This window comes from Oncorhynchus keta, chromosome 21 (genome assembly GCF_023373465.1).
Source record: "Oncorhynchus keta strain PuntledgeMale-10-30-2019 chromosome 21, Oket_V2, whole genome shotgun sequence".
Lineage (NCBI taxonomy): Eukaryota > Metazoa > Chordata > Actinopteri > Salmoniformes > Salmonidae > Oncorhynchus > Oncorhynchus keta.
This window is the reverse complement of record NC_068441.1, coordinates 4,957,088-4,983,830: the sequence shown is the minus strand read 5'-3', so window position 1 is coordinate 4,983,830 and position 26,743 is coordinate 4,957,088. Positions and strand designations below refer to the sequence as shown.

At 44.6% G+C, this 26,743-nt stretch overlaps 1 protein-coding gene across 3 annotated transcripts; it reads left to right on the top strand.

The window, feature by feature from the left end:
* On the top strand, positions 1–26,743 carry LOC118399978 (CTTNBP2 N-terminal-like protein). Of its 3 annotated transcripts, none has more exons than XM_035796266.2 (5): positions 1–117; positions 16,714–16,821; positions 23,077–23,310; positions 23,502–23,609; positions 23,696–26,743. In XM_035796266.2, the coding sequence occupies exons 1-5, from the start codon at positions 79–81 to the stop codon at positions 24,959–24,961; spliced, it is 1,755 nt and encodes a 584-aa protein (XP_035652159.1). In that variant the 5' UTR covers positions 1–78; the 3' UTR covers positions 24,962–26,743. The 3 variants fall into 3 exon arrangements, with proteins under 3 accessions (XP_035652159.1, XP_035652160.1, XP_035652158.1); XM_035796267.2 differs by having other exon boundaries at positions 24–117; positions 16,694–16,821; XM_035796265.2 differs by lacking the exon at positions 1–117 and adding an exon at positions 13,739–13,998.

Genomic DNA, 26,743 nt, shown 5'->3' with positions numbered 1-26,743 from the left:
GTCACATTTGAACTAATTTCTTCCGTATCGGAAACTGAAGACGCAAGACAAGACAATCTTTAACAATTGGCAAAGTTGATGTTGGAGTTTACAAAGGCATTGAAAAGACATATGAAGGTATGTTAATTGTCGAGGATGAACTTTTATACTATTATGAATAGCCAGACACTCGAATCACACACAGCTGTCGTAATACAATTGTTTATTCTTAAATTATTGGATTATCAGCAGTAGCCTATTCAAGAAAATTTAGAGAAGTGAAACATACATGAAACATTGTTGCTCATTAACTCAAGTAAATTTAGAGGGGTTTTGTAGGATCTTCAATGTCCAGATAGAGGTTGGCTAATACTATAGAAATATATATTATTTATGTGTTGTGCTTGTTTCTCTGTTTTACTTATCCTGATTTGGTAGACGTGCTTATAATCAAAGTCTGTCCTTAATTTAGTGATGTGAAACCGGACTATATCATGTGACTGACAAACGTTATAAATTGTCTATTTATTGTCTAGTGTTGTGTTTTCTACCTCTGTCATAAAAATATAACCTCACTCAATAGCATTTTACATTGTAACATTGTTGAAACAAATAGACAAGACTACATGAGTAGTTTATCCACTAGTATCATTGAGACGTTTAGCTAGTATTTCCTAAAGCTGTTAATGTGAGGTCAGGTCATTGAAATTAACCAGGAGGACGTCAATTAATTACAATGGCTTTACAAAAGGGATTTTTGTTGTTGTAATAGCACTGACATGATACTGAAATTCGAATTATTGCACACAGACATGCATGAGAACACACATTTAGGTAGCTACAGTATGCTACTGATTTTGAAAAGGAATGTCAGTTATTACTTTGATCTGATCCCGTCTCTTGACACAAAGAGTTGTCTGTAGTGACCTGCTTAGCCCAAAGGCTGGCAGGTGGCGATATTGAGTTCATTTTACCGTCCAAACGAATTGTCATACAGCCGGTAATACACTCATATCCCTCGTGGACCGTTTGTATCTAAAACATTATCAATTCAAGATGCAAATGCTTCGATTACCTCCTTAACTTTATTTAATGGTGATAAGGTTGGAAAAAAACGGCCAGAATACGCGTACTTTCTTTATGAAACACAATTTTCCACCAACACGATAGAATGGCTAATGCCTAGGAATGCTACTTCCTGATGTTGCGCCCCGCGTTAGGCAGGGGTAAACAACAGACAGCTGCAACCTGATTGGCCGAACGCGATACGCAACTCTGGGATTAGTATTTAGCCGCTCTAGCATTGTGGTGGAAGATTGTGTTTCATAAGGAAGTATGTATATTTTCCTATTTTTTTCCCCCACCTTCTTAAAGTTAAGTAGAAAATCGAAGCTTTTGCAGTCTGAATAGAGGAGAATGTTTTAGATATGAACCGGTCCATGGGAGATATGAGTGTATTGCCGGCTGCATACAACATGTTTGGAGGTAAAAGGAACTCAATATCGCCATCTGTCGGTCTTTGGGCTATGACCTGCAGAGACTGAGCCAGTTAGTCAGTCAGTCAGTCATCCTGCAGCAGGCCAAATGCATCTGCTACTTCTGTGCTGTGACTCACGGACAGTACTGATTGGCTTAGCCAGAGCTGAAAAGTATGTTGGTCAAATCAAATCAAATTTTGTTAGTCACATGCGCCAAATACAACACCTTACAGTGAAATGCTTACTTACGAGCCCCTAACCAACAATGTAGTTTTATATATATATATATATATATATATATATATATATATGAATATATATATATATATATATATATATGAATATATATATATATATATATATATATATATATATATATATATATGAATAAGAAGTAAAAGAAACAAGTCATTAAAGAGCAGCAGTAAAATAACAATAGCGAGACTATATACAAGGGGGTACTGGTACAGAGTCAATGTGCATGGGCACCAGTTAGTTGAAGTAATATGTACAATGGGGCAAAAAAGTATTTAGTCAGCCACCAATTGTGCAAGTTCTCCCACTTAAAAAGATGAGAGAGGCCTGAAATTTTCATCATAGGTACACTTCAAATATGACAGAGAAAATTAGAAAAAAATCCAGAAAATCACATTGTAGGATTTTTTATGAATTTAATTGCAAATTATGGTGGAAAATAAGTATTTGGTCAATAACAAAAGTTTATCTCAATACTTTGTTATATACCCTTTGTTGGCAATGACAGAGGTCAAATGTTTTCTGTCAGTCTTCACAAGGTTTTCACACACTGTTGCTGGTATTTTGGCCCCTTCCTCCATGCAGATCTCCTCTAGAGCAGTGATGTTTTGGTGCTGTTGCTGGGCAACACAGACTTTCAACTCCCTCCAAAGATTTCTATGGGGTTGAGATCTGGAGATTGGCTAGGCCACTCCAGGACCTTGAAATGCTTCTTACGAAGCCACTCCTTCGTTGCCCGGGCGGTGTGTTTGGGATCATTGTCATGCTGAAAGACCCAGCCACGTTTCATCTTCAATGCCCTTGCTGATGGAAGGAGGTTTTCACTCAACATCTCACGATACATGGCCCCATTCATTCTTTCCTTTACACGGATCAGTCGTCCTGGTCCCTTTGCAGAAAAACAGCCTCAAAGCATGATGTTTCCACCCCCATGCTTCACAGTAGGTATGGTGTTCTTTGGATGCAACTCAGCATTCTTTGTCCTCCAAACATGACGAGTTGAGTTTTTACCAAAAAGTTATATTTTGGTTTAATCTGACCATATGACATATCCCAATCTTCTTCTGGATCATCCAAATGCTCTCTAGCAAACTTCGGACGGGCATGGATATGTACTGGCTTAAGCAGGGGGGACACGTCTGGCACTGCAGGATTTGAGTCCCTGGCGGCGTAGTGTGTTACTGATGGTAGGCTTTGTTACTTTGGTCCCAGCTCTCTGCAGGTCATTCACTAGGTCCTCCCGTGTGGTTCTGGGATTTTTGCTCACTGTTCTTGTGATCATTTTGACCCCACGGGGTGAGATCTTGCGTGCAGCCCCAGATCGAGGGAGATTATCAGTGGTCTTGTATGTCTTCCATTTCCTAAAAACTGAGTCAGACTTCAGTCTTCCCAGCCTGGTGCAGGTCTACAATTTTGTTTCTGGTGTCCTTTGACAGCTCTTTGGTCTTGGCCATAGTGGAGTTTGGAGTGTGACTGTTTGAGGTTGTGGACAGGTGTCTTTTATACTGATAACAAGTTCAAACAGGTGCCATTAATACAGGTAACGAGTGAAGGACAGAGGAGCCTCTTAAAGAAGAAGTTACAGGTCTGTGAGAGCCACTAATCTTGCTTGTTTGTAGGTGACCAAATACTTATTTTCCACCATAATTTGCAAATAAATTCATGAAAAATCCTACAATGTGATTTTCTTTTTTTTTTTTTTTCATTTTGTCTGTCATAGTAGAAGTGTACCTCTGAAAATTACAGGCCTCTCTCATCTTTTTAAGTGGGAGAACTTGCACAGTTGGTGGCTGACTAAATACTTTTCCCCCCCACTGTACATGTGAATAGAGTTATTAAAGTGACTATGCATAGATGATAACAACAGAGAGTAGCAGGCCTACCACTGTTGTGTCATCGGCAAACTTAATGATGGTGTTGGAGTCGTGTGTGGCGGATGTGTTGTTACCTACCCTTACCACCTGGGGGCAGCCGTCAGGATGTCCAGGATCCAGTTGCAGAGGGAGGTGTTTAGTCCCAGGGTCCTTAGCTTATTGATGAGCTTTGAGGGCACTATGGTGTTGAACGCTGAGCTGTAGACAATAGCATTCTCACATAGGTGTTCCTTTTGTCCATGTGGGAAAGAGCAGTGTGGAGTGCAATAGAGATTGCATCATCTGTGGATCTGTTGATGTCAGTGAAGACACTTGCCAGTTGGTCAACGCATGCTCGCAGTACATGTCCTGGTAATCCGTCTGGCCCTGCAGCCTTGGGAATGTTGACCTGTTTAAAGGTCTTACTCACATCGGCTGCGGAGAGCGTGAACTCAAAGTCTTCCCGGAACAGCTGACGCTCTCCTGCATGTTTCAGTGCCATTTGCCCTGAAGCGATCATACAACTAGTTTAGCTCATCTGGTAGGCTTGTGTCACTGGGCAACTTTAGGCTGTGCTTCCCTTTGTAGTCTGCAATGGTTTGCAAGCCTTGTCACAATCTGACGAGCATCAGAAACGGTGTTGTACGATTCAATCTTAGTCCTATATTGACACATTGCCTGTTTCAGGGTTCTTCGGAGGGCATAGCGGGATTTCTAATAAGATTCCGGGTTAGAGTCCCGCTCCTTGACAGCAGCAGCTCTAGCCATTAGCTCAGTGCGGATGTTGCCTGTAATCCATGACTTCTGGTTGGGGAATGTATGCATGGCCATTGTAGGGACAACATCATCAATGCACTTATTGATGATGTCAATGACGGATGTGGTGTACTCCTCAATGCCATCGGAGGAATCCCGGAACATATTCCAGTCTGTGCTAGAAAAACAGTCCTATAGCTTAGCATCTGTTTCTTCTGACCACTTTTGTTATTGATCTAGTCACTGGTGCTTCCTGCTTTGATTTTTGCTTGTAAGCAGGAATCAGGAGGATATAATTATGGTCAGATTTGCCAAATGGAGAGCGAGGGAGACTTTGTATGCGTCTTTGTATGTGGAGTAAAGGTGGTTCAGTGTTTTTTTTGCTCTGGTTGCACATTTAACATGCTGACAGAAATTTGGTAAAACGGATTTAAGTTTCCCTGCATTAAATCCCCAGCTACTAGGAACGCTGCATCTGGGTGAGCGTTTTCTTGTTTGCTTACGGCAGAATACAGCTCATTCAAGGCTGTCTTAGTGCCAGCCTCTTACTGTGGTGGTATGTAAAACAGCTACGAAAAATACAGATGAAAACTCTCTAGGTACGGTTGAAGTCAGAAGTTTACATACACCTTAGCCAAATACATTTAAACTCAGTTTTTCACAATTCCTGAAATTTCATCCAAGTAAAAATATTCTCTGTCTTAGTTCAGTTAGGATCACCACTTTATTTTAAGAATGTAAAATGTCAGAATAATGGATTGAGAGAATGATTTATTTCAGCTTTTATTTATTTCATCACATTCCCAGTGGGTCAGAGGTTTACATACACTCAATTAGTATTTGGTAGCGTTGCCTCTAAATTGTTTAACTTGGGTCAAACATTTTGGGGAGCCTTCCACAAGCTTCCCACAATAAGTTGGGTGAATTTTGGCCCATTCCTCCTGACAGAGCTGGTGTAACTGAGTCAGCTTTGTAGGCCTCCTTGCTCGCACATGCTTTTTCAGTTCTGCCCATAAATGGGATTGAGGTCAGGGCTTTGTGATGACCACTCCAATACCTTGACTTTGTTTTCCTGAAGCCATTTTGCCACAACTTTGGAAGTATGGTTGGGGTCATTGTCCATTTGGAAGACCCATTTGTGACTAAGCTTTAACTTCCTGACTGATGTCTTGAGATGTTTCTTCAATATATCCACAACATGATATATTGCATCCCCCACAACATGATGCTGCCACCACCGTGCTTCATGGTTGGGATGGTGTCCTCCTTTGTCCTTCAAAATTGATTGTCATTATGGCCAAACAGTTATTTTTGTTTCATCAGACCAGAGGACATTTCTCCAAAAAGTACGATCTTTGTCCCGATATGCAGTTGCATACCGTAGTCTGGCTTTTTTATGGCGGTTTTGGAGCAGTGGCTTCTTCCTTGCTGAGCGGCTTTTCAGGTTATGTCGATATAGGACTCGTTTTACTGTGGATATAGATACTTTTGTACCTGTTTTCTCCAGCATCTTCACAAGGTCCTTTGCTGTTGTTCTGGGATTGATTTGCACTTTTCACACGAAAGTACATTCATCTCTAGGAGACAAAATGCGTCTCCTTCCTGAGCGGTATGATGGCTGTGTGGTCCCATGGTGTTTATACTTGCGTACTATTGTTTGTACAGATGAACGTGGTACCTTCAGGTGTTTGGAAATTGCTCCCAAGGATGAACCAGACTTGTGGAGTTCTACAATTGTTTTCTGAGGTCTTGGCTGATTTCTTTTGATTTTCCCATGATGTCAAGCACAGGGGCACTGAGTTCGAAGGTAGGCCTTGAAATGCATCCACAGGTACACCTCCAATTGACTCAAATTATGTCAATTAGCCTATCAGAATCTTCTAAAGCCATAACATTATTTTCTGGAATTTTCCAAACTGTTTAAAGGCTCAGTCAACTTAGTGTATATAAACTTCTGACCCACTGGAATTGTGATACAGTAAATTATAAGTGAAATAATCTGTATGTAAACAATTGTTGGAAAAATTACTTGTGTCATGCACAAAGCAGATGTCCTAACCAACTTGCCAAAACTATCGTTTGTTAACAAGACATTTGTGGAGTGGTTGAAAAACGAGTTTTAATGACTCCAACCTAACTGTATGTAAACTTTCGACTTCAACTGTAGATAGTGTGGTCTACAGCTTATCATGAGACACTCTACCTCAGGCGAGCAATAGCTTGATACTTCCTTAGATATCGTGCACCAGTTGTTATTTACAAAAATACATATCCCACTGCCCCTTGTCTTACCAGACGCTGCTGTTCTATCCTGCCGGTACAGCATATAATCAGCTGTAGCGGAATCATCATTTCAATTGCTCGTATGTTGAAAGTGTCGTCGTTCAGCCATCATTCCGTGAAGAATAAGATATTACAGTTTTGAATGTCACGTTGGTAGTTTAATCTTGCGTGTAGGTCATCTATATTATTCTCCAAAGAGAACGTTTGCTAGCAGAATGGAAGGAAGTGTGGGATTATTCGATCTACTACAAGTTCTCACAAGGCATCCCGCACTTTGGGCCCTTTTTCTCCACCTCCTCTTCACGCAAATCACAGATATCTGGGCCTGTTCCTGAGAAAGCAGTATATTGTTCGCGTCGGGCTCGTCAAACTTGTTAAAAGAAAAAAGGATTCTGCCGTCCTGATGTCCAGAAGTTATTTTTGGTCATAAGAGACGGTAGCGGCAAAATTATCTACAAAATAAGTTACAAAAACGCTAATAAGCAAACAAAAAAACACAATCAGTTGAGGACACGTAATTACGTCTGCCTCTCTTCTCCGGGCGCCATCTTCCCCAGCTATCACATTTCGTTCCTTGGAAGTTGTCAGAACGTATGTTTTTGGTTTAAAATTGTTTGTAGGAAAGAAGCCATACTTTTCCTGACTGGTAAAACTGAATGTTTTTTAAACGTTCTGAGAACAAAAGTGAACATTTTTCCTGTTCTGGGAACGTTTATTTGTAGGTTGCAGTGAGGTTCTGAAAATGTTTTACTCTGGATCCTTGAAAGTGTTCCTGGGAGGTTTTATTAAGATCAGTTGTGGCCAGGCCAATAGGTCGTTTTCAATAATATGTCACAATACGTTTGATTTGATTGCTGGGGAGGCAAGGAGACCCCCAGAATGTATGTTTTTAAATACCATTCTTACATGCTGCCTTCGCCAGCCACGTGAGTGCGCCATTATGCGCATGTTGATTTTGTCTATCCCCACTAGACGCGATCATGACATGCAGTTTAAAATAACAAAATGAACTGTGAATCACTATATCAATTTTGTGGCAGGTCAAAACACGCATGAATCATTTGTGGACATTTAGCTAATTGGCTGTTGCTAGCTAGTAGTGCTGAGCGATTAACCAACATTTATTTTTCATGTTTTAAACAACTAAATTACATTGGTTGAATCATTTTCATTCCATTTTGTATTAAAAAAAAGCGAGGTCAATGCAAAACATTTCAGTTATGGTTAATATCTGATAAGCAGCAGTGGCGGTTCTAGCTTGTATGACTCCCTGGGCGAACCCCCCCCCTTCATACATTTCCGAGAGCTCCCTTTCGTGTATAAATATCAGCAGCTCAAGCAGGGTCATGGTCTTCGATGGCAAGTCAGGCAAGTTCTTCAGTTCCTGTGCAAGCTCTCTGCCATCCAAGTATGAGTGTTCTTTATAGTGCAGTGTCATATTAAGGGCCTCACACTGTTCTGTTAGCTCCTCATTTGAGAGACTTTCGACAGTTGACAGCACTCCAAACTTCTCTCCCACATTTTCCAATGTGTAAAATATTCCCTAAAGGGCTGAGGTTGCAGAATCAACAACGATATTGAAAAATGTCACCTCCAGCTTTTTCAGGGCTTCACTTGAAAGGCTCATCAAATGATTAGTATGAAAAGTGCCGCTTTGTAGACCTCAGCCTTTTTTGTTGTTGTAGAACGGCCTCTAACATTCATACCCTCGCAAATGTCCTTGTTTGGCGTTTGTGCAGTCATAAAGCATGATGCCCTATAGTTGCTGAGTCTTCTCTCTGTCTTTCTGAGAGGACTGACAGCAACATCCACATGCATACTGGGAGACTGCATCAGATTGCTCACATGTTGGATCTGGCTCCAGATGTCATACCACACCAGATGCTGAAGCGGTATGATCCCACCACCTCTGACCAGGACTGGGCCTCAATCTTTATCACAGAGTCTTTGGTTTGATCCCTCACCTCAATCAGTGCCTCTCTCACCGCTGCTGCCTGATACCTCAGTGGCTCGACACCCTTAACTCTACTCTCACCTTGTCTCAGTCCACATCTTCAAAGTGATGTCCATCAGTTTTTTCAGGATAGCCCATCGCTGTGTGGAGGCTGAGAACAAGGTGTACAGTTTGTGTAAGATGCCAAAGTAACCTGTGGCATCAACATAACTTTTAGCTGCATTAGCCACAACCAGGTTCAATGTGTGAGCCCCACATGGCGCAAATAGAGCTTTTGGATTCATTTCCAGGAGTCTGACTTGGACACCTTTGTTTTTGCCTCTCATGTTGGCCCCATTATCAAAAGACTGTTCTCTGCAGTCCTCAAAAGGAATTTGTAGCTCCTCTAATCTTTTGAGAATCAGGGATGCCAAATGTTGGCCCGTGGACTCCTCTGCCTCCAAAACCCCCATAAAATGTTCCTTTATGTGGAACTCCTCCAGTGACACAATTCTAGTCACAACTGACAACTGTTCAGTGTGGCTGACATCTGAGGTGCAATCTAGAATGATAGAGAGGAATTTTTCCAGCTTGGCGTCACTCACCATTATTGAAATGACCTTGCTGCTCAACAAATCAATGTGTTCAAATCAATGAGTTCAAAAAGGGACTTGAGGTCCCTTTATGGACAAGGTTACGGTGCTCTTTCATGACCCGATCAAATCGTGCCATCAGTTTAACCTCTTTGAGAAAATGTCCATTTGATGGAGAGTACAGTGTTTTTGTGTGTCCCCTTAGTGCCAGATTTCTAATTGCCAGAGACTGCACAATAACAGTCAGACGTGTCAACACCTCTCTCCATCTTATCCTCACCACCTCCATAAGTGCCATCTCATGCTTATCAATTGTTTCCCCTTTTTTAAAAGGAGTGTGAAGTCAGCAAATAACTTGCATGTTTCCAGTCTGTCAGTCCTGAGTTTGCTAAATTTTCTTATAAGAAAATAGTTTGCAGCAGAAGCAGAAGAGGCTGTTTCTTTCAGAATACACCAACTTTTCCATCACTCTCATTCCTTGGGAAAACAAAGTTAAGTGGTACCTCACTTCGTCCTCTGCAAACTAGTTGTGTCCTAATTCTGTCAGTCAGAACAGAAACTTAAAACTTTGCAAAAGGGAAATTATTTATTTTGTTTATGTTACGCAGGGATGCATACAAACACATGTGTGTGTACCCATAAACACACCTGAAGAATCCTGCTGGGGAGAAGTGGAAGCAAATGAGTCTTAATCCCCATCCTCAGGCTCAGACAACATTTGTGAAGACACCTGACTGAGGTGGATAGCTCCACATCCCGAGACTCCGAGATCATTTCTGAAGAGGCCTATCTGGCTGAGGAGATAGATGGCTCCTCATCCTGGCCAGTACCAGAGGGTGCTCCAAAATATTTCAGAAGTCCCCCTGAATTTGCATTGAAAAACAGTATATGAGTCTGACACCCTAAATACATTTGTTGCCCAATTAAATGTCACTATGCACAATTTATCAAACTGTCACGACTTCCACCGAAGTCGGTTCCTCTCCTTGTTTGGGCGGCATTCGCCACCGGTCTTCTAGCCATCGTCGATCCACTTTTGAGAGGGTGTCCGCCCTCATCTCGTGCCTCTCAGGGAAAGCCCTGGAGTTGGCCAACACCGTGTGGGGAGAAGGAGACTGGACCATTTAGAGGTGAACATCTCTACCATCTGAGTCAGGGGACGAGGAGTGTCCAGGAGTTCGCCATGGACTTTCGAGCGACAGGGCCCTGATCGACCACTACTATCACTGCAGTTTGCATGAGGACGTCCAAGGAGGTTCCGTCTCGTGCACCATCTGTGGCCGCAGTGGTCACACTGCCGGTCGATGCCGGGTTGGTTCCTCTGGGTATCGAGGCAGCAGGCAGGGCACTGGTTGTCACCCCAGGTGAGCCGGCACCATTCTCACCCAGAGCCTTCTGTTGCACACATGTTTTTGTATGTAGCTTGTGCGATAAATCTCCTGGTAGACACTGCACTTCCCAGGAGTCATGTGTATCCCCTGTCACAGGCGGAGACGGTGGCTATGGAAACATATGTCTCCGAATCCCTGCATCAGGGGTACATTCGGTCCTCCACTTCACCCACCTCCTCGAGTTTCGTTTTTGTGAAGAAGAAGGAGGGGTTCTGCGCCCGTGCATTGACTATAGAGGTCTAAATCAGATCACGGTGAGGTACAGTTACCCGCTACCTCTCATAGCCACAGTGATTGAATCAATGCATGGGGCGCGCTTCTTCACCAAACTAGATCTCAGGAGCGCTTACAACCTGATGCGTATCCGGAAGGGAGACGAGTGGAAGATGGCTTTTAGTACTACCTCGGGGCATTATGAGTACCTCATCATGCCGTACGGGTTGATGAATGCTCCATCAGTCTTCCAAGCCTTTGTAGACGAGATTTTCAGGGACTGAAAATGCTGGCCCGTCCGGATTCCTCTTTGGCGTTCATAGTGGAGGTGGACACATCCAAGGCTGGGATAGGAGCCGTGCTCTCTCAGCGCTCAGGTACACCACAAAAGCTCCGCCCCTGTGCCTTCTTCTCGAGGAAGCTCAGCCCGGCGGAGTGAAACTATGATGTAGGGTACCGGGAGCTGTTGGCTGTCGTCAAGGCTTTGAAGGCGTGGAGACATTGGCTTGAGGGGGCTAAACACCCTTTTTATCATCTGGACTGACCACCGCAATCTGGGGTACATCCGGGCGGCGAGGAGACTTAACCCTCGCCAGGCAAGGTGGGCCATGATTTTCATCCATTTTGTTTTCACCCATTCGTACAGACCAGGTTCCCAGAATGCTAAGGCAGATGCACTGTCCCGGCTGTATAACACAGAGGAGCAGCCCATGGATCCTACCCCCATACTCCCGGCCTCCTGCCTGGTGGCGCCGGTAGTGTGGGAGATGGACGCGGACATTGAGCAGGCACTACGTGCAGAGCCCACGTTAGTGTCCCGTTGGGTGTCTGTACGTTCCGTCTGCTGTCCGTAACTGGCTGATCTATTGGGCCCACACGTCAACCTCCTCTGGTCATCCAGGCATCGGTCGGACGGTGCGCTGTCTGAGTGGGAAGTATTGGTGGCCACTTTGGCTAAGGACGTGAAGGTTTATGTTTCCTCCTGCTCTGTGTGCGCCCAGTGTAAGTCCCCTAGGCACCCTGCCCAGAGGTAAGCTACACCCCTTACCCGTTCCACAACGGCCATGGTTGCACCTGTCGGTGGATTTCCTTACTGATCTTCGTCCCTCACAGGGTAACACCAAGATCCTGGTTGTTGTGGACCGTTTTTCTAAGTCCTGCCGTCTGCTGCATCTGCCCGGTCTCCCTATGGCCCTACAGACTGTGGAGGCCTTGTTTTCACACGTCTTCCGGCACTACGGGGTGCCTGAGGACATAGTGTCTGATCGGGGTACCCAGTTTACTTTGAGGGTCTGGAGGGCGTTCATGGAACATCTGGGGGTCTCAATCAGCCTTACCTCAGGTTTTCACCCCGAGAGTAACGGGCTGGTGTAGAGAGTTAACCAGGATGTGGGTAGGTTACTGAGGTCTTATTGCCAGGACTGGCCAGGGGAGTGGGCGGCAGTGGTGCCCTGAGCAGAGATGATACAGAACTTCAGGCCACTCCTCAACTAACCTCTCCCCCTTCCAATGCTTACTGGGGTATCAGCTGGTTCTGGCTCCAAGGCATCAGAGTCAGATCGAGGCCCCTGCGGTGGACGACTGGTTCAGCACGGGAGGAGACATGGGATGCCGCTCATGTTCACCTTCAGCACGCTGTGCTGTGCCAGAAAGCCAGCGCAAACCGTCACCGCAGTGAGGCCCCGTTGTTCGCACCAGCGCCTGCCCTGCCTGGAAGCTGGGTCCATGGTTTGTGGAGCCATTTAAAGTCATGAGGAGACTGAACGAGGTGAGTTACAGATTACAGCTTCCCCCGATTGGCTTGAGGGGCTACCGTTTTACCCCTGGTTCCATATGTCTCTCCGGGCAGGCCGGTGGTGGCTGGCCCGCCCAGGAGTCTGAGGTGTGGTGATTTCCTCAGCCCCCTCTAGACATCGAGGGGGCCCCGGCATTCTCCGTTCGATCCATACTGGTTCCCGGGCGAGGGACCTTCAGTACCTTGTGGACTGGGAGGGCCCATGGTCCAGAGGAGAGATGCTGGGTTCCGGTGGAGGACGTGTTGGAGGACGTGTTGGACCCTGCAGAGTTCCACCGTCTCCGTCCGGGATCGCCTGCACCTCGCCCTCCGGGTCCGTCCCCGAGGCCGGGTGTCGGCGAGCTGCTGGAGCCGCGCGTCAAGGGGGGTACTGTCACGACTTCCACCAAAGTCGGTTCTAACCATCGTCGATCCACTTTTCATTTTCCATTTTTTTGTCTTGTTTTCCTACACACCTGGTTTTCATTTTCCTCATGTTTTCCTCATTCCTCATTTAACCCTCTGTACCCCCATGTCTTTGTGTGAAATTGTTTGTTGTAAGTGCTTGTGCACATGGTTACTGGTGCGCGTCGGTTTTTGTACCCATGTTGGTTATTTCTTCATGCCGTTGGTTTTGCAATTAAACTGCTCCGGCTATTACCTAGTTCTGCTCTCCTGCGTCTGACTTCCCTGCCACCAGTTACGCACCCCTTACACAAACTTTCAGAATAGGAACCAAATGAACCATACAACTTCCTTGGCTAATTCTAGTCATAAGACACCCCAAAAGACTCAATATATCACAAAAGATACAAAATATCAGCATAATATATATGTATTTAAAGTTAGCTAACAGCATTGGAAATTCCCCTTACTGAGCTCAGGACCTAGTCAATACAATCACAGAACACATTTATGATGTCACCTCAATGAAAGTTAACCAAATCAGTAATGTGCTAGTATAAGGGCACAGGGCGAGACCCAGATGCCGACACAGGAGGCAGATGGTTCGAGTCTCTGATATTTATTCGTATCCAAGGGGCAGGCAAGAGAATGGTCGTGGGCAGGCACAAGATCATAACAAGGTCAGAGTCCAGGAGGTACAGAGTGGCAGGCAGGCTCGAGGTCAGGGCAAGCAGTATGGACACCTGGAAGGGGTGGAGACAAGCACAAGGACAGGTGAAACAGATCAGGGTGTGGCAGCTAGTTAGGTTGTAATCGTTTTGCTGCAGGCTACACACATTATCATGAAGAAACTGTGAAATGGCTGCCCATGTCGCCCGTATCTAAATCCACCACTGATAAGCAGTAATGGACAGTCAATACCATCATGGGACGTTTCCCTTTAACCTTTTATACTTGTGCCTAAATCGAAGTGTTTCTTAAAGAAGAAAATGAAAAGCATATGTATAACCATGGCAGCAATTGAAACCATGGCAGCAATTGAAAGGGAACAGTTTGGAGATAATGGGGAAATGATTAGACCAAAGGTGAGTACACAACAGTTCACCTGACACAAGACAGAATCCAAACATTACGCTGTTGATTTTCTGGACTTGAGAACAGGAAACCTGTAGGAGTTGTTACGCTGAAGAACTGAATTTCCCACAGATGAACGTTGTTTCTTAACCTTCTCTGAACTATTTGGGAACATTCCCAATGTCAAACCAGTTGGAGAATGTTCACAGAACATTTCCAAAATTGAAATGAAATGTAACCATGTTTGAACTTTTAGGAAACGCTCTGTTAAAGTAATGAAAAAAACATTTCCAGAAAGTTGTGAGAAGGTTGTATGCAAAATAACCATAGGACAACCACGCACTCACCAAGCACAAATAAACATATGCTTCTCAGAACAATATGTGCTAGCTGGGTTCAAGTTAAGAAAGCTGACAAATGCATGACAAATCTGGCAACCTACATAAGTTTGAACACACAGAGAGTGAGAGAGACAGAGAACGAGAGATACACAGAGAGACGGAGAGATAGACAGAGAAAGAGACACACAGAGAGAGAGCCTCAGGTTTAGTTAGAAGTTTGTTATGAGGCAATGTTTGTTTAACGTACCATTACAAGGGTCACATGGCTGACTAGGCTTCAAACAAACAAGGATAAAAGGATTATAGACGCAGGCATTTCTTTAGGAAGCGGAAATGAATGAGTGTGGGAATATTTTGAATTTTCCCATGCATGCCATCTCTTTTAATAACATTACCCATGCTTTCTATTTGAATAACACATTACTACTGAGCGTATATTCCGTCATACAAGCAGCTGTGAAATCAGCGAGACTAAAAGCAGACTGAAGGAAGTGGGAAATTTAATTAGCATGCTAGCAATGTGGTCAGCCAACAAACCAAACCATGAGGGTCTGGAGAGGGAAGAAAACACATTTAAAGATCATAGATCTGCTACACACTACAGTGTGTTCTCGGATCTGGGATGAAACTGCCAGAAAGAACCATAATGTATTAGTGGAATAACTTTAGTGGAATAATAGATTTAGACGAGAGGAAGCTAATATTATTCTGTTCTATTTCTGCTGCTGTATCTTTTGCTATTGTCCCAGAGCTCAGAACAATGAATTGAATTGATTCATATCCCATCGTCTAGACATCCGTTCAGATGTTTTAAGTGTCTTGTTATTTGTATGACAGATGCAGGGAGAGCTTAGCCCCCATGATGCTGTACAGTAGCAGCTCTAATAAAAGCTCCCATCTCATTATGCAACGCTCAGAGCTCCTGCGGCCCCTCCTGATGACTTCATGATGTGGCAACTTCAACTGGGCGACCGCAGAGCTCGTATTGGGGAAGGCCTGCTGAATGCTTAGCGGTTGGAGCAGCATGGCTAACAGACTGTACTGGGTGGATGGGGAACTAACCAGAGCTTTCGAGCTCTGACGAAGGCCTTGAGGCCGATACGTAAAGCTTAATAAAAAGCAGTGATAATAGCAAAAGCAGTGTGCCGGTTTCTTATTTTCTGTAATAGCCATGAATAATCCGATATGGGGGTGCTGATTGGGGGAGGTACAAGGACATCATAATAGAGTGTAATGCTCACAGGTTTATTTTTTTTTTAATTTTCTGGTCAGGTCACCTGGTCTGGAAACCCTCCTGGCCCTGTTCGTTCATCCGAGTTCAACAGAGCACCCTCTTGATTATTTTGTCAAACTGTATTATTTTGTCTCATATGACAGACAGTCTCTTTCCAACCTACTAATAATATCCCATAGAGCACACCGTGAGTTTTCTACTCTTTTAAGGATCCCATCACTTAGTGGGATGCTGTATGAACTACACTGATTCCAAAGCCTGGCCGGCATGTGTTGGCTGGTCAGAATGTGGTTGTATGTTTGAGGTGTGGATACCACAGAGTTGTCAACAGACCCAGGGCAGCTGCACTAAGTAATGAGTGCATGGCGCCTACAAAGACACCACAGCAGATCTTAAACATTCTCTACCCTGCCTTTTAACAGAACCACAAACTCTCAAGAGGCCCAACCAAATGTTGGAGGGAGAGAGGATCGCAAAGCACAACTTGTTGAGTCTTGATATGAACAAAGGGGAATGAATGAGGGCAAACAGCTCATTGTCACTTAATATCTTGTCGACAACTTTGTGACAATGTGGATGCAGATTGGGACAGTTTTTGAAAAATCTGCTCCCCATATGTTGGCCTGTGTGTGTGTGTGTGTGTGTGTGAGGCATTTGTCTTCACGTGTACGTTGTTCACAGGCTCCTCACAAAGACAAATGAGCCACGAGAGTGAGTGGAAAATCCAGGGATTTTCTCTGTTTACAAAAGCTTTTAGCTTTTATTAATGATCGTCCAGGCTCAGTAGGGCCTGGTAAATGCATCTAGTGTTTTATTAGTGGAGCTATTGGATTAAAATGTTGCCTGATATCCAAGTCTTTGCCAGATTTGTACTACATTTTGCACTGTAAAATATATCTTAAAAATCATAGGTCCACAATGAACCACAGGACTCAAGGATGCTTTAAACTAAGTGCAGTATAGGCCAATCATATCCAAATATCATGTATAAATACACAAAGCAAAAAACGTGTTCACATAACTTCTATTTTGGTATATTATAACAATGAGTAAAGGACACAACTTCCTGCACATTGTATTTACAGTGAACATTACAATAGAGAATGAATTGTGCCTCTTGTAATGATCCAGCCCCTGTCCCCTGCCCACAGGAGCCCCAGATGAACATGGAGAGCCTGAGCAAGCCAGAGCTGCTGATGCTCTTCAGTGTCCTGGAGGGAGAGCTGGAGGCTCGTGACCTGGTCATCGAGGCCCTCAGGGTAAGAGCTATCCATCGTCTTTCCCCTTGTGTAATTTACAGCCAGGACCCAAAAGCCCATCAATGATGCCACCATTACCCATAATATGAGGTCTGAAGCATAAAGGTAAAACTATGATTTATAATTATGTCTGAGGAGTTGTTACCAGGGTTGGGCTCAATTTGGAATTTCAGGTTTGAATTCAATTTAAACAATGAATTTGAATTGAATTTGAACTGGCAACACCCCACAGGAAGCAGCATTTTAATTGAAGGAAGTGGAATTGAATTAAAGGAATTCAAACTCGTTCAACTAAGAGATGAAACATGAAAGTCTTATTCATTTGACAAATACTTTATCAAGGATACACCACTTATTAATGCAAAGAATACACATACCATTTCAAATATTTGTTTGATTAAAACTCAGATTTCCTTTATGTGTTAGGTTGTTCCCTTCAATACTGCAGTGTTTGATGTAATGCATTCTGGGAAATGTATTCTGATATTTAAAAACAAGGAAATTATGAATTATCATAGACAACCATAGACAACCATAGACAACCCACAACATGATTTTATAATATTTCCAGACCTCTGTAATAATTTTTTATTATTATTAGGAGAATACGTTTTAAAATGTTTCAACCTTATGCTACATGGTATTGGTACACAATGTCAAAATAAACATGTATATGGAGATAAATAAGCCATTAGAATTTGATTGAATTAAATTATACTTCCTTTAATTCTAATTCTAATTCTGCTTCCTGTGGTATGTGGCCAATTCAAATTCATTTCTAATGTTAGAATTGACCCCAACCCAGTCAAGTTGTTTGTTGTGCACGCCATTAATCAAACAATGTAACTCGGTAACCGTATTTCTATCCTGTATAAAGCTGCCCATTGAAGTACATAATTTAGCACTGTGAAATATATTATTTGAATAATGATTGAGGATTGATGGGTTATTGTCAAATTTAACCTACCTTGTGTTTGTTTGAAGCACATACTATTTCCCTGTTGACCAGCCCTACTGTATATAGGATGCCCCGCATCCACGCATGGTGTCCTACAGTGCTACAATCCGGAGGCCGGAAAATATTTGGCAAAAATGTTTAGGGGGTTAGTTGTTTCCCGAAAATCCTGTTACTGAATGCATATCTATAATCCGTAACTCCTTGTCCGTCCATCCAGATTGTATATATGTGGATATCTGTATAGAAACTGTCTGAACTAAACTTTTCTCCAAATCGGCACTGTATAATTCGCTTGTGGTAGACAGTGGTAGGCTATGCGTTATAAAATCCAGACGGATTGACAAGAAGTTACGGATTATAGATATGCATTCAGTGACAGTATTTTCAGAAAAAAGAACCCCCCCTTAAAATGTTTGATAAATATTTTCAGGGCTCTGCATTGTACCCACCTAGGACACCATGACACAAGCTAACGGGTGGGTCTTTACATTTACATTTAAGTCATTTAGCAGACGCTACGGTTGTTAATGAGATGATGATGATATGTCTATGGTGGTAAATAATGCATGTATTGTAGAAATGTATTTTGAGCTATCATGTTGTAACATTCCTAGCGAAGGACGTTTCCTGGAAAGAGTAGGCCTACATGCTCAGATTGGCCTTTGCCGGTGAGATAGCAGGTTGGGCAGGTAACAGGTGTCTAGAGTGGAGCTATACCTGTGTTCAGTGATAGGAATTATACACGACGTGGCCAAAAGTATGTGGACACCCCTGTATTCTGCAATTTCAGCCATACCTGTTGCTGACTGCCATGCAATCTCCATAGACAAACATTTGCAGTAGAATGGCCCATACTGAAGAGCTCAACGTGGCACCATCATAGGATGCTGCAAGAGCTGCCCCGGTCAACTGCAAGTGTTGTTATTGTGAAGTGAAAACATCTAGGTGCATCAACAACTCAGCCGGGAAGTGGTAGACCGCACAAGCTCACAGAATGGGACCGCCAAGTGCTGAAGCGCGTAACGCATAAAACTCGTCTCTCCTCGGTTGCAACACTCACTACTGAGTTCCAAACGGCCTCTGGAAGCAACGTCAGCATGAGAACTGTTCGTCAGGAGCTTCATGAAATGGGTTTCCATGGCCGAGCAGCCGCACACAAGCCTAAGATCATGCGCAATGCCAAGCATCGGTTGGGTTTGGCGGATGCCAGGAGAACGCTACCTGCCTGAATGCATAGTGTCATCTGTAAAGTTTGTTGTAGGAGGAATAATGGTCTGGGCTGTTTTTCATGGTTCGGGCTCGGCCTCTTAGTACCAATGAAGGGAAATCTTAGCGCTACAGCATACAACAACATTCTAGACAATTTTGTGCTTCCAACTTTGTGGCAACAGTTTGGGGAAGGCCCTTTCCTGTTTCAGCATGACAATGCCCTCATGCACAAAGCGAGGTCCATACAGAAGTGGTTTGTTGAGATTGGTGTGGAAGAACTTGACTGGCCTGCACAAAGTCCTTACCTCAACCCCATCAAAGACCTTTGGGATGAATTGAAACGCCGACTGCGAGCCAGGCCTAATCGCCCAACATCAGTGCACTGCAGCAAAGTTCCAATATCTAGTGGAAAGCCTTCCCAGAAGAATGGATGCTGTCATGGCAGCAAAGTGGGGGTACCAACTCCATATTAATGCCCATGATTTTAGAATGAGCAGGTGTCCACATACTTTTGACCATGTGGTGTAGTTGAATGGCTGAACAGTTTCTTTTTATTGCTGAGAATATCTTTGATTCATCCAAGTGTTTGTCATCTTCAAGTTTGTACTTTTTTTTACTGCCCAAGTCATACTGCACCTGTAAATATTGTAAATAAAATCCTCTCACTGAGGTGAACCGTCAGCATCCTGTCGGACTCCTAACTCTCCACTCCACCGCCTTCGGCTCATGCTTCACAGGAGTCGCGGATGTAAGATAGCCAGGGGTTAGTGGTCCACAAACTGGGACAGGGGTTTGAGAGCAGAGTTAGCCATTACCCTTATCATGATTCTAGTGGTACTGTACTGTACACACGGGACGGCTGGAGACGAGACAGACTACCCATTACCTGACCTCTCACGATTTAACCTGACTTTAATTGATAGGATGTCCTTTAGCCAACCAGGGAAAAGCTCTACTTTAGTAGCCACAGTGTACAGTCACGGTGCTAGCCACTTATGCCAATTCATACTATCCATGCACCTGGGATGTCAGACTGTCTGGCTGTGGGAAGATTACCCTCCTATCTGTCTGCAGTCTGAGGATTGTCTCTGCCTGATAACCCACATATTCCATTCATCCTTTTTAAGGTAGACTCGGGAAGATCACATTCATATACACAATGTGGTTTACAGACAACGACAAAGAACAGAACAACAGCAGCGTAATTCAAATATGCCAAAAATGCTGCAGGCTCATCCTAACGTGTTATGATTTAGTTGCATGTTCGACAAGTCATGTTGAGTTTAAATTGATCACCGTGACTGCTGATTAGTACCAAGTAAAACACAAAGTGACCTGAGTGGCACAACAAACTGTATCCAGGTGAACAAACCACAGAAATCAAGGCCCCCTAGATCATTCGTGTGTTGTGTCTAGACCACAATCTACACATCTCCTGGGCGCTGGCCATCTAAGGCAAGGCAGTTTAATGCACCGTGCTGAGTGGGTGGAAGATTACTATGTGAGCAGGGAGACTTGGAGTGAACAAATAAACAAAGGCCTTTAACTGGAGCGGTCAGGATGTGTGGCTGACTGTGTGTCTTCACTGACACTAAATCCCCCTGATCTGTTAACTCGCTCCTTGGTTGCCTAAGCAGTAGTCTTTCTTGGCCAGCAATGGTTCAGAGATGACCTCAAAACAGTATACACTGGAATATGGAATCTCTTCTAGCACTCACGTGAAAGAAGAGTGCACAGCATTACAACTATGGATGCCATAGTTACTCAAATTGAGAAAGGCTTAGAGGACTATAACACATTTTCCTCTTTTGGTTTTCAATAGGTGTATGTTTTCATTTCTCGCTACAAAACAAAGAACCGTGTGTCAGCTAGCATATGAACTCGCCAATATTTGGAGCGGCAGATGATGTGAACAATTCTTATTGCTCAAGGCGCTCAGTCTCTTACTAATTCTGAATCACCCCAGTATGTCATGAGAACTATTGAGTATGTGGCTGAACAGAGCAGCCACAAGCTGCCATTGACGTGGTGCTGTATGTGTGTCACTGTCAGTCACTGGGTGATTTCCCTTTTCCAATGAGTCTAAAGGGTTAAGTTTGTTATTTTCCCTTTAAAAAAAAAACTAATTTCTTATAATAGCATGGTTTGCTGGGAAATCAAGTTGGGTTAATATGACAAATATTCCTGTGTTCTGTTTATACAATGTTTGATGATAATGCCTGAAGCTATTCTCACTGTTAACCAGTATCCATCCATGGCTCATCTTACCTGATTCTCCTTAAGCTGTGGCATGCTGCAGAAAGTTGGAGCCCAGCGATGCCCATATTTGGCACACACTAGTGTGGGAAAATAGGAAGTACACCATTTTAGAATTGGGACCGTTTCGTGCCTGTTATCAGCACCACATTAGCGCAGGAATGAGTGAATAAGCTTTGGTTGACCTGGTTGTTAAACATTAACTACATCAGGAATGTGTTTAATGTCAGTCCTCCTCCTCCTCACACTCCCCCCTTCTCGAAAACACCACTGGAACACAAAACAGCCTCCCTTAGTGCTGCAGTGTGTGTGTGTGTGTGTGCGTGTGCGCGAATGTACGCGTGTGTGAGCTGGAAACGTTCGAGGCCTGGATGGATGACAACGATTGTCAGAGGAGTTGGCTGTAGCACAAACAGATCTGGGACCAGGCTTGGTGCTTGGTGTGGGGACCATTGCGCTAGACGGTTGTGTTATGATGTGTGAGGCTAAGGAATGTTCCCTCTCCTGGGTCATACAGGTCAGATACAGGACCGGGGTATTGGGTAATGGCTAATGACTAGCTGTCCTGCACCAGACTGTGCCCACTGTGTGTTTCAGAGAAATGTTTCAGGTCTTGCAGGACTCCTGTGCTTTCCCACCTCTCCTTATTTTCCATCCTTTTTGATCTGCTCTCTCATATCTCAACGGACCGGCTCAAATAACAGCATGATCGAGACTTCACAGCCTCTGTATCCCGATATCTTTACCGATGGATAGATATTATATATGACATTGGCATTTGTTTTGTTCCTGCCCAGCAGAGACACACCGGACTCTACTTGCTTAGCCGACTGCTCAGCCGAACTGCTCAGGGCGCACAATGCCTACCTACCAGAACACCAGGTGTTGCAGGAAGGCCAAGAAGGTCATCAGGGGCCACCTGAGCCACGGTCTGTTTTCCCCGCTTCCGTCACTCAGACGTGGGCAGTATAGGAGCATCATGGCAAAAACTGATAGATAGTCTGGCCAATAGTCTCTACCCCCAGACCATCAGGCTACTGAATAGTCCCCACTAGGCAGCTCAGAGGCAAGTTGCTGAAGTCACCATTGTTCCCCCTGCACTGGCAGAGTAAAGGTCTAGTTAGACCTGGCCCAGACACCAGCAGGAGCAGCCACCCTACAAACGCTCTGACTGAAGACAGACAAACATCTGTTGCTTCTTCCTCTCTCTCTCTCTCTACCGCTCTTTCCTCTTCTGCCTGCTCCCTCGCTCTCTTCTCCCCCCCCCTCTCTCTACTTCTTCCTCCTCTGCCTGCTCTACCTCTTTCCCTCTCACCCTCTCTTTCTCTCTCCTATCTCAATCTTCCTGGTAGGGATGGGAATCCCCACTCCCACAGAACATATGGTTGATGTTTCTCTTGGCATGTTATGTTTGCCGCTGTGGCTGACTTCCTGTTTAGAAGGCAGTGGAAGGAAGATTATTGCAGCAGGCCTGAAGGAAGGGAAAGGGCAGCATGCAGAAACTGAAAAATAAACAGATTATGGCTTTTTCTTTTTTACGTTGCTGGGAAACCAGGTTATACTTGTGCATAGTACATGGATTGTTTATAGTACATGTAGCTGCATAGTACCAGTGACTGTCTGACGAGGATATTTGACTTTCTTATATACTTACAAAACGGTCAAATATCTCAGGGACAGAGTCTGTTTATTCAGCTAGAAACCTAAGTGACTGTTAGTAAAAGCAGATTGAACAATAACAATCACCATTCTACACAATATAGCCCGTTATAGACACACATACAGTTCTCTACCCCAGTGTTTCTCAACCCTCGCCTCCTCTCCTCCCTCAGGCCCAGTGCAGAGACACATATGTGGAGAAGCGCTATGGGAAGTACAACCTGAGCGACCCGTTCCTGGCTCTGCAGAGGGACAGTGAGGCGTTGGGGGGGCAGAGCCTTGGGGTCCACCAGGCTTCAGCCTGCTCTAGCCCCCTGGCTGTGCTCAAGCAGGTGGTCACCCACTGCAGGAGGATGCAGGAGAAGATGCTCGCCCAGCTAGCTGCAGCCGAGAGCAGTCACAAGAGGGTAGGGCTGGGGGTTGCAGCTGGGCCTTAGATGCCAACCCCTCCACTTTTGATTAGATTAAAGATTAACTAAACTAGCTTGCTCCCGAAGGGGTTCTTTTCCACCCGGGAAGTTGTATTTAGTTAGCAGATTATCCTGACCTTGGATCTTATCATTTCTGTGTCTCTATCTCCCCCCTGTGGTTGTGTCAGGTCATTGCAGATCTGGAGGAGGAGAGGAGAAGGCATGCAGAGGACACCGCTGAGGGTGATGATGTCACTTGCATCCTGGAAAAGGAGAGGGAACGCCTCTTGCAACAGGTAGAGTTAACATCAATATCTGAGTGATAACTGCTATAGGATTTCTTTTTTACAATTGAACCTATTGTACTCTATTCTGCCTGTAGCTGGAGTTTGAGCGGGGCCAGGTGCGTCGTCTGGAGAAGGAACAGAAGAGGGTCCTGGAGCAGCTGGAGGAGGAGCGGGTGCAGCACAAGCAGCACTCCTCTGCCCTGGCCAAGGAGTGCAAGTGGGCCAGCCAGCGGGCCCTGGAGGTGGACCACCGCCTGGCTGAGGCAAACCGTAGGCTGGAGAAGGAGCAGGGGGAGATCTTGGCCCTGAGGGCTGAGCTACAGAAGGAGAGGAGGAGGGCCCTGCAGATGGAGGCCAGGGTGGAGGAGCGGCTGGCTGAGTTTGACATGGAGAAGGAGCAGCTCCGCTCTCTGCTCAAGAGGGAGGAGGCCCAGTGCTGCCTGCTGCAGGAGCAGGTGGAGGCGCTGAGGAGAGAGCTTCAGGAAGAGAGGGGAGATGAGGAGGAGGATGAGAGGAGAGACTCTCCTGTGGATATCAGTGGAGGGTCACCACTATTACGACCACCACCAGTGGAGGGGGGTGAAGAGCCTAAAGTCAACGGTCACGACTGCCTCAGGGAGGACGCCCTTCCACACAGACTGGGCCTGGACAACCGGAGTGAGAACAGCAGCCCTGTCCTGCTGTCCCCTGCCCTCCTGAACCAGAGCCTGTCCCCCTGCAGCACGGGGTCTTCCTCCCTCACCTCCTCCCCGTGCTCCTCTCCTCAGCTGGCCAAACGGCTGGCCCTGGCCACCAGTCCCAGCTACCAGTCCTCCTACCAGGCAGGCATCAACCAGCGCTTCCACGCTGCTCGCCACAAGTTCCAGGGCCACACTGATCCAGAGCCACAGCAGGAGGGAAGAGGAGGTGGCAGCCTACCCCACTCCCCTAGAGACCTGTCCCCGTCCCCTGAGTGCATCCCCGTCCCTGTCCCCAGCCCGGCCAAGCATCTGGCCCGCAGCACCGTCACTCACGTCCTGTCCCGCTTCACAGTCCAGCAGGGGGCCAAACCTCCGCCACCCAACAGCTCTCCCTTCGGCACTGACTACCGTAACCTGGCCCTGACCCCCTCCTCCCCGGTCATCCCCAGGGCCTCTGGTGCTGCTCTGCCTCTGGGGGTCTGCTCCCCAACCATCCCCCGAGCAGACAGGGGCAACCCGCCCCCCATCCCCTCTAAGAAGCCTGGCCTGGCCCAGTCTCCAGCGCCATCCATCCCTGGTACCAGAGCCAGCCACTTTCCTGAGCTGTCAGGAAGCTGTGGTCTCACCAGCGGCCAGGAGAATGTTAAAGAGCTGGACATGGTGGTTTCCTCCGTCAGTTAGCCTAGCCTCCTACTGAGTGCTACTAGCGCTGTGTTCTTTTATACCGCTCACACGTTCCTGTGCTGAGGCACGCTGCAAAACACTGTCAAGTTAACTGTATTTATTTTATTTTTGACATGCATTCTGCTTCATTCTTCTTGTAGCACAATATATGTATTTGTATTTATGCATTTTGGGTTTGTTGGTAATATAATATAAGGAGAATAAGCAGTAATGAAGAGTAATGGGCCAACATGCATGTTAGTTGCTGGGTACTTTTCAAAAGTTTGCTAAGAATAGCATGTAATGTCATGGGACAATCAAATGTTGCTACTTATAATGCAGCTTTTGAATTTGAGCTTGGAAATAAGCATTTCTCTAAATCAATATTGGGATTTAGCCTAATACTGAACAAAATAAGAGAGCTTATCTTAAACTGCAGAGTTTAATACTGAACCAAGGCTGCTTACAAACACATTATTATAATGTTATATTTCCTAAAATGGCACATGATTATAACATTCCATATCTTCAAGGCTTAATAAGTTGGCAGTATTCTGTGTATATGCAGTATTCTGTGTATGTGCAGAATTCTGTGTATATGCAGTATTATTAATACTTGCTCTCATACCAATCGTCTGGTCAAACATTTAGAATGTATATTTTTACATGAGCACAATATATCTCTTTTACACCCGCATATTGGTTTGTCATATACAGTTGAGGTCGGAAGTTTACATACACTTAGGTTGGAGTCATTAAAACTTTTTTTCAACCACTCCACAAATTTCTTGTTAACAAACTATAGTTTTGGCAAGTCAGTTAGGACATCTACTTTGTGCATGACACAAGTCATTTTTCCAACAATTGTTTACAGACAGATTACTTCACTTATAATTCACTGTATCACAATTCCAGTGGGTCAGATGTTTACATAAACTAAGTTGACTGTGCCTTTAAACAGCTTGGAAAATTCCAGAAAATTATGTCATGGCTTTAGAAGATTCTGAAAGGCATATTGACATAATTTGAGTCAATTGGAGGTGTATCTGTGGATGTATTTCAAGGCCTACCTTCAAACTCAGTGCCTTTTTGCTTGACATCATGGGATGTCAAAAGAAATCAGCCAAGACCTCAGAAAACAATTGTAGACCTCCACAAGTCTGGTTCATCCTTGGGAGCAATTGAGTGTATGTAAACTTCTGACTCACTTTGAATGTGATGAAAGAAGTAAAAGCTGAAATAAATCATTCTCTCTACTATTATTCTGACATTTCACATTCTTCAAATAAAGTGGTGATCCTACCTGACCTTAGACTGGGAATTTTTACTCTGATTAAATGTCAGAAATTGTGAAAAAACTGAGTTTAAATGTATTTGGCTAAGGTGTATGTAAACTTCCAACTTCAACTGTATCTACTATACTGCACATATAAATATTTAATTATGTTTTTATATGGTACATTAAATATTGCCTTAGTATATCACTTGGCTATCAGGACTAGTAATCAGCACTGCTGAACGGGGAGAATCTCAATTGCATACTCCTCGCATCCTCTCTCCTCGCCTCCATCTCAAAACCCATTGGAGGCGGTCAGAGAGGAGGGACCTCTGGCTTTCTCATCCAAAGGGTTTTGAGAAGGAGGTGAGGAGAGTGGACGCAAGGAGTAGGCAGTTGAGATTATCCCATTGTCTAGTAAGATAATCAAGTATTATAGTTATAGTATTATAGAGAATTTATTGTCATAGCTTGTGTTATTTACCCCATAGCTGTTTTGGCAATGATGAGGGGGTAGTTGTGTG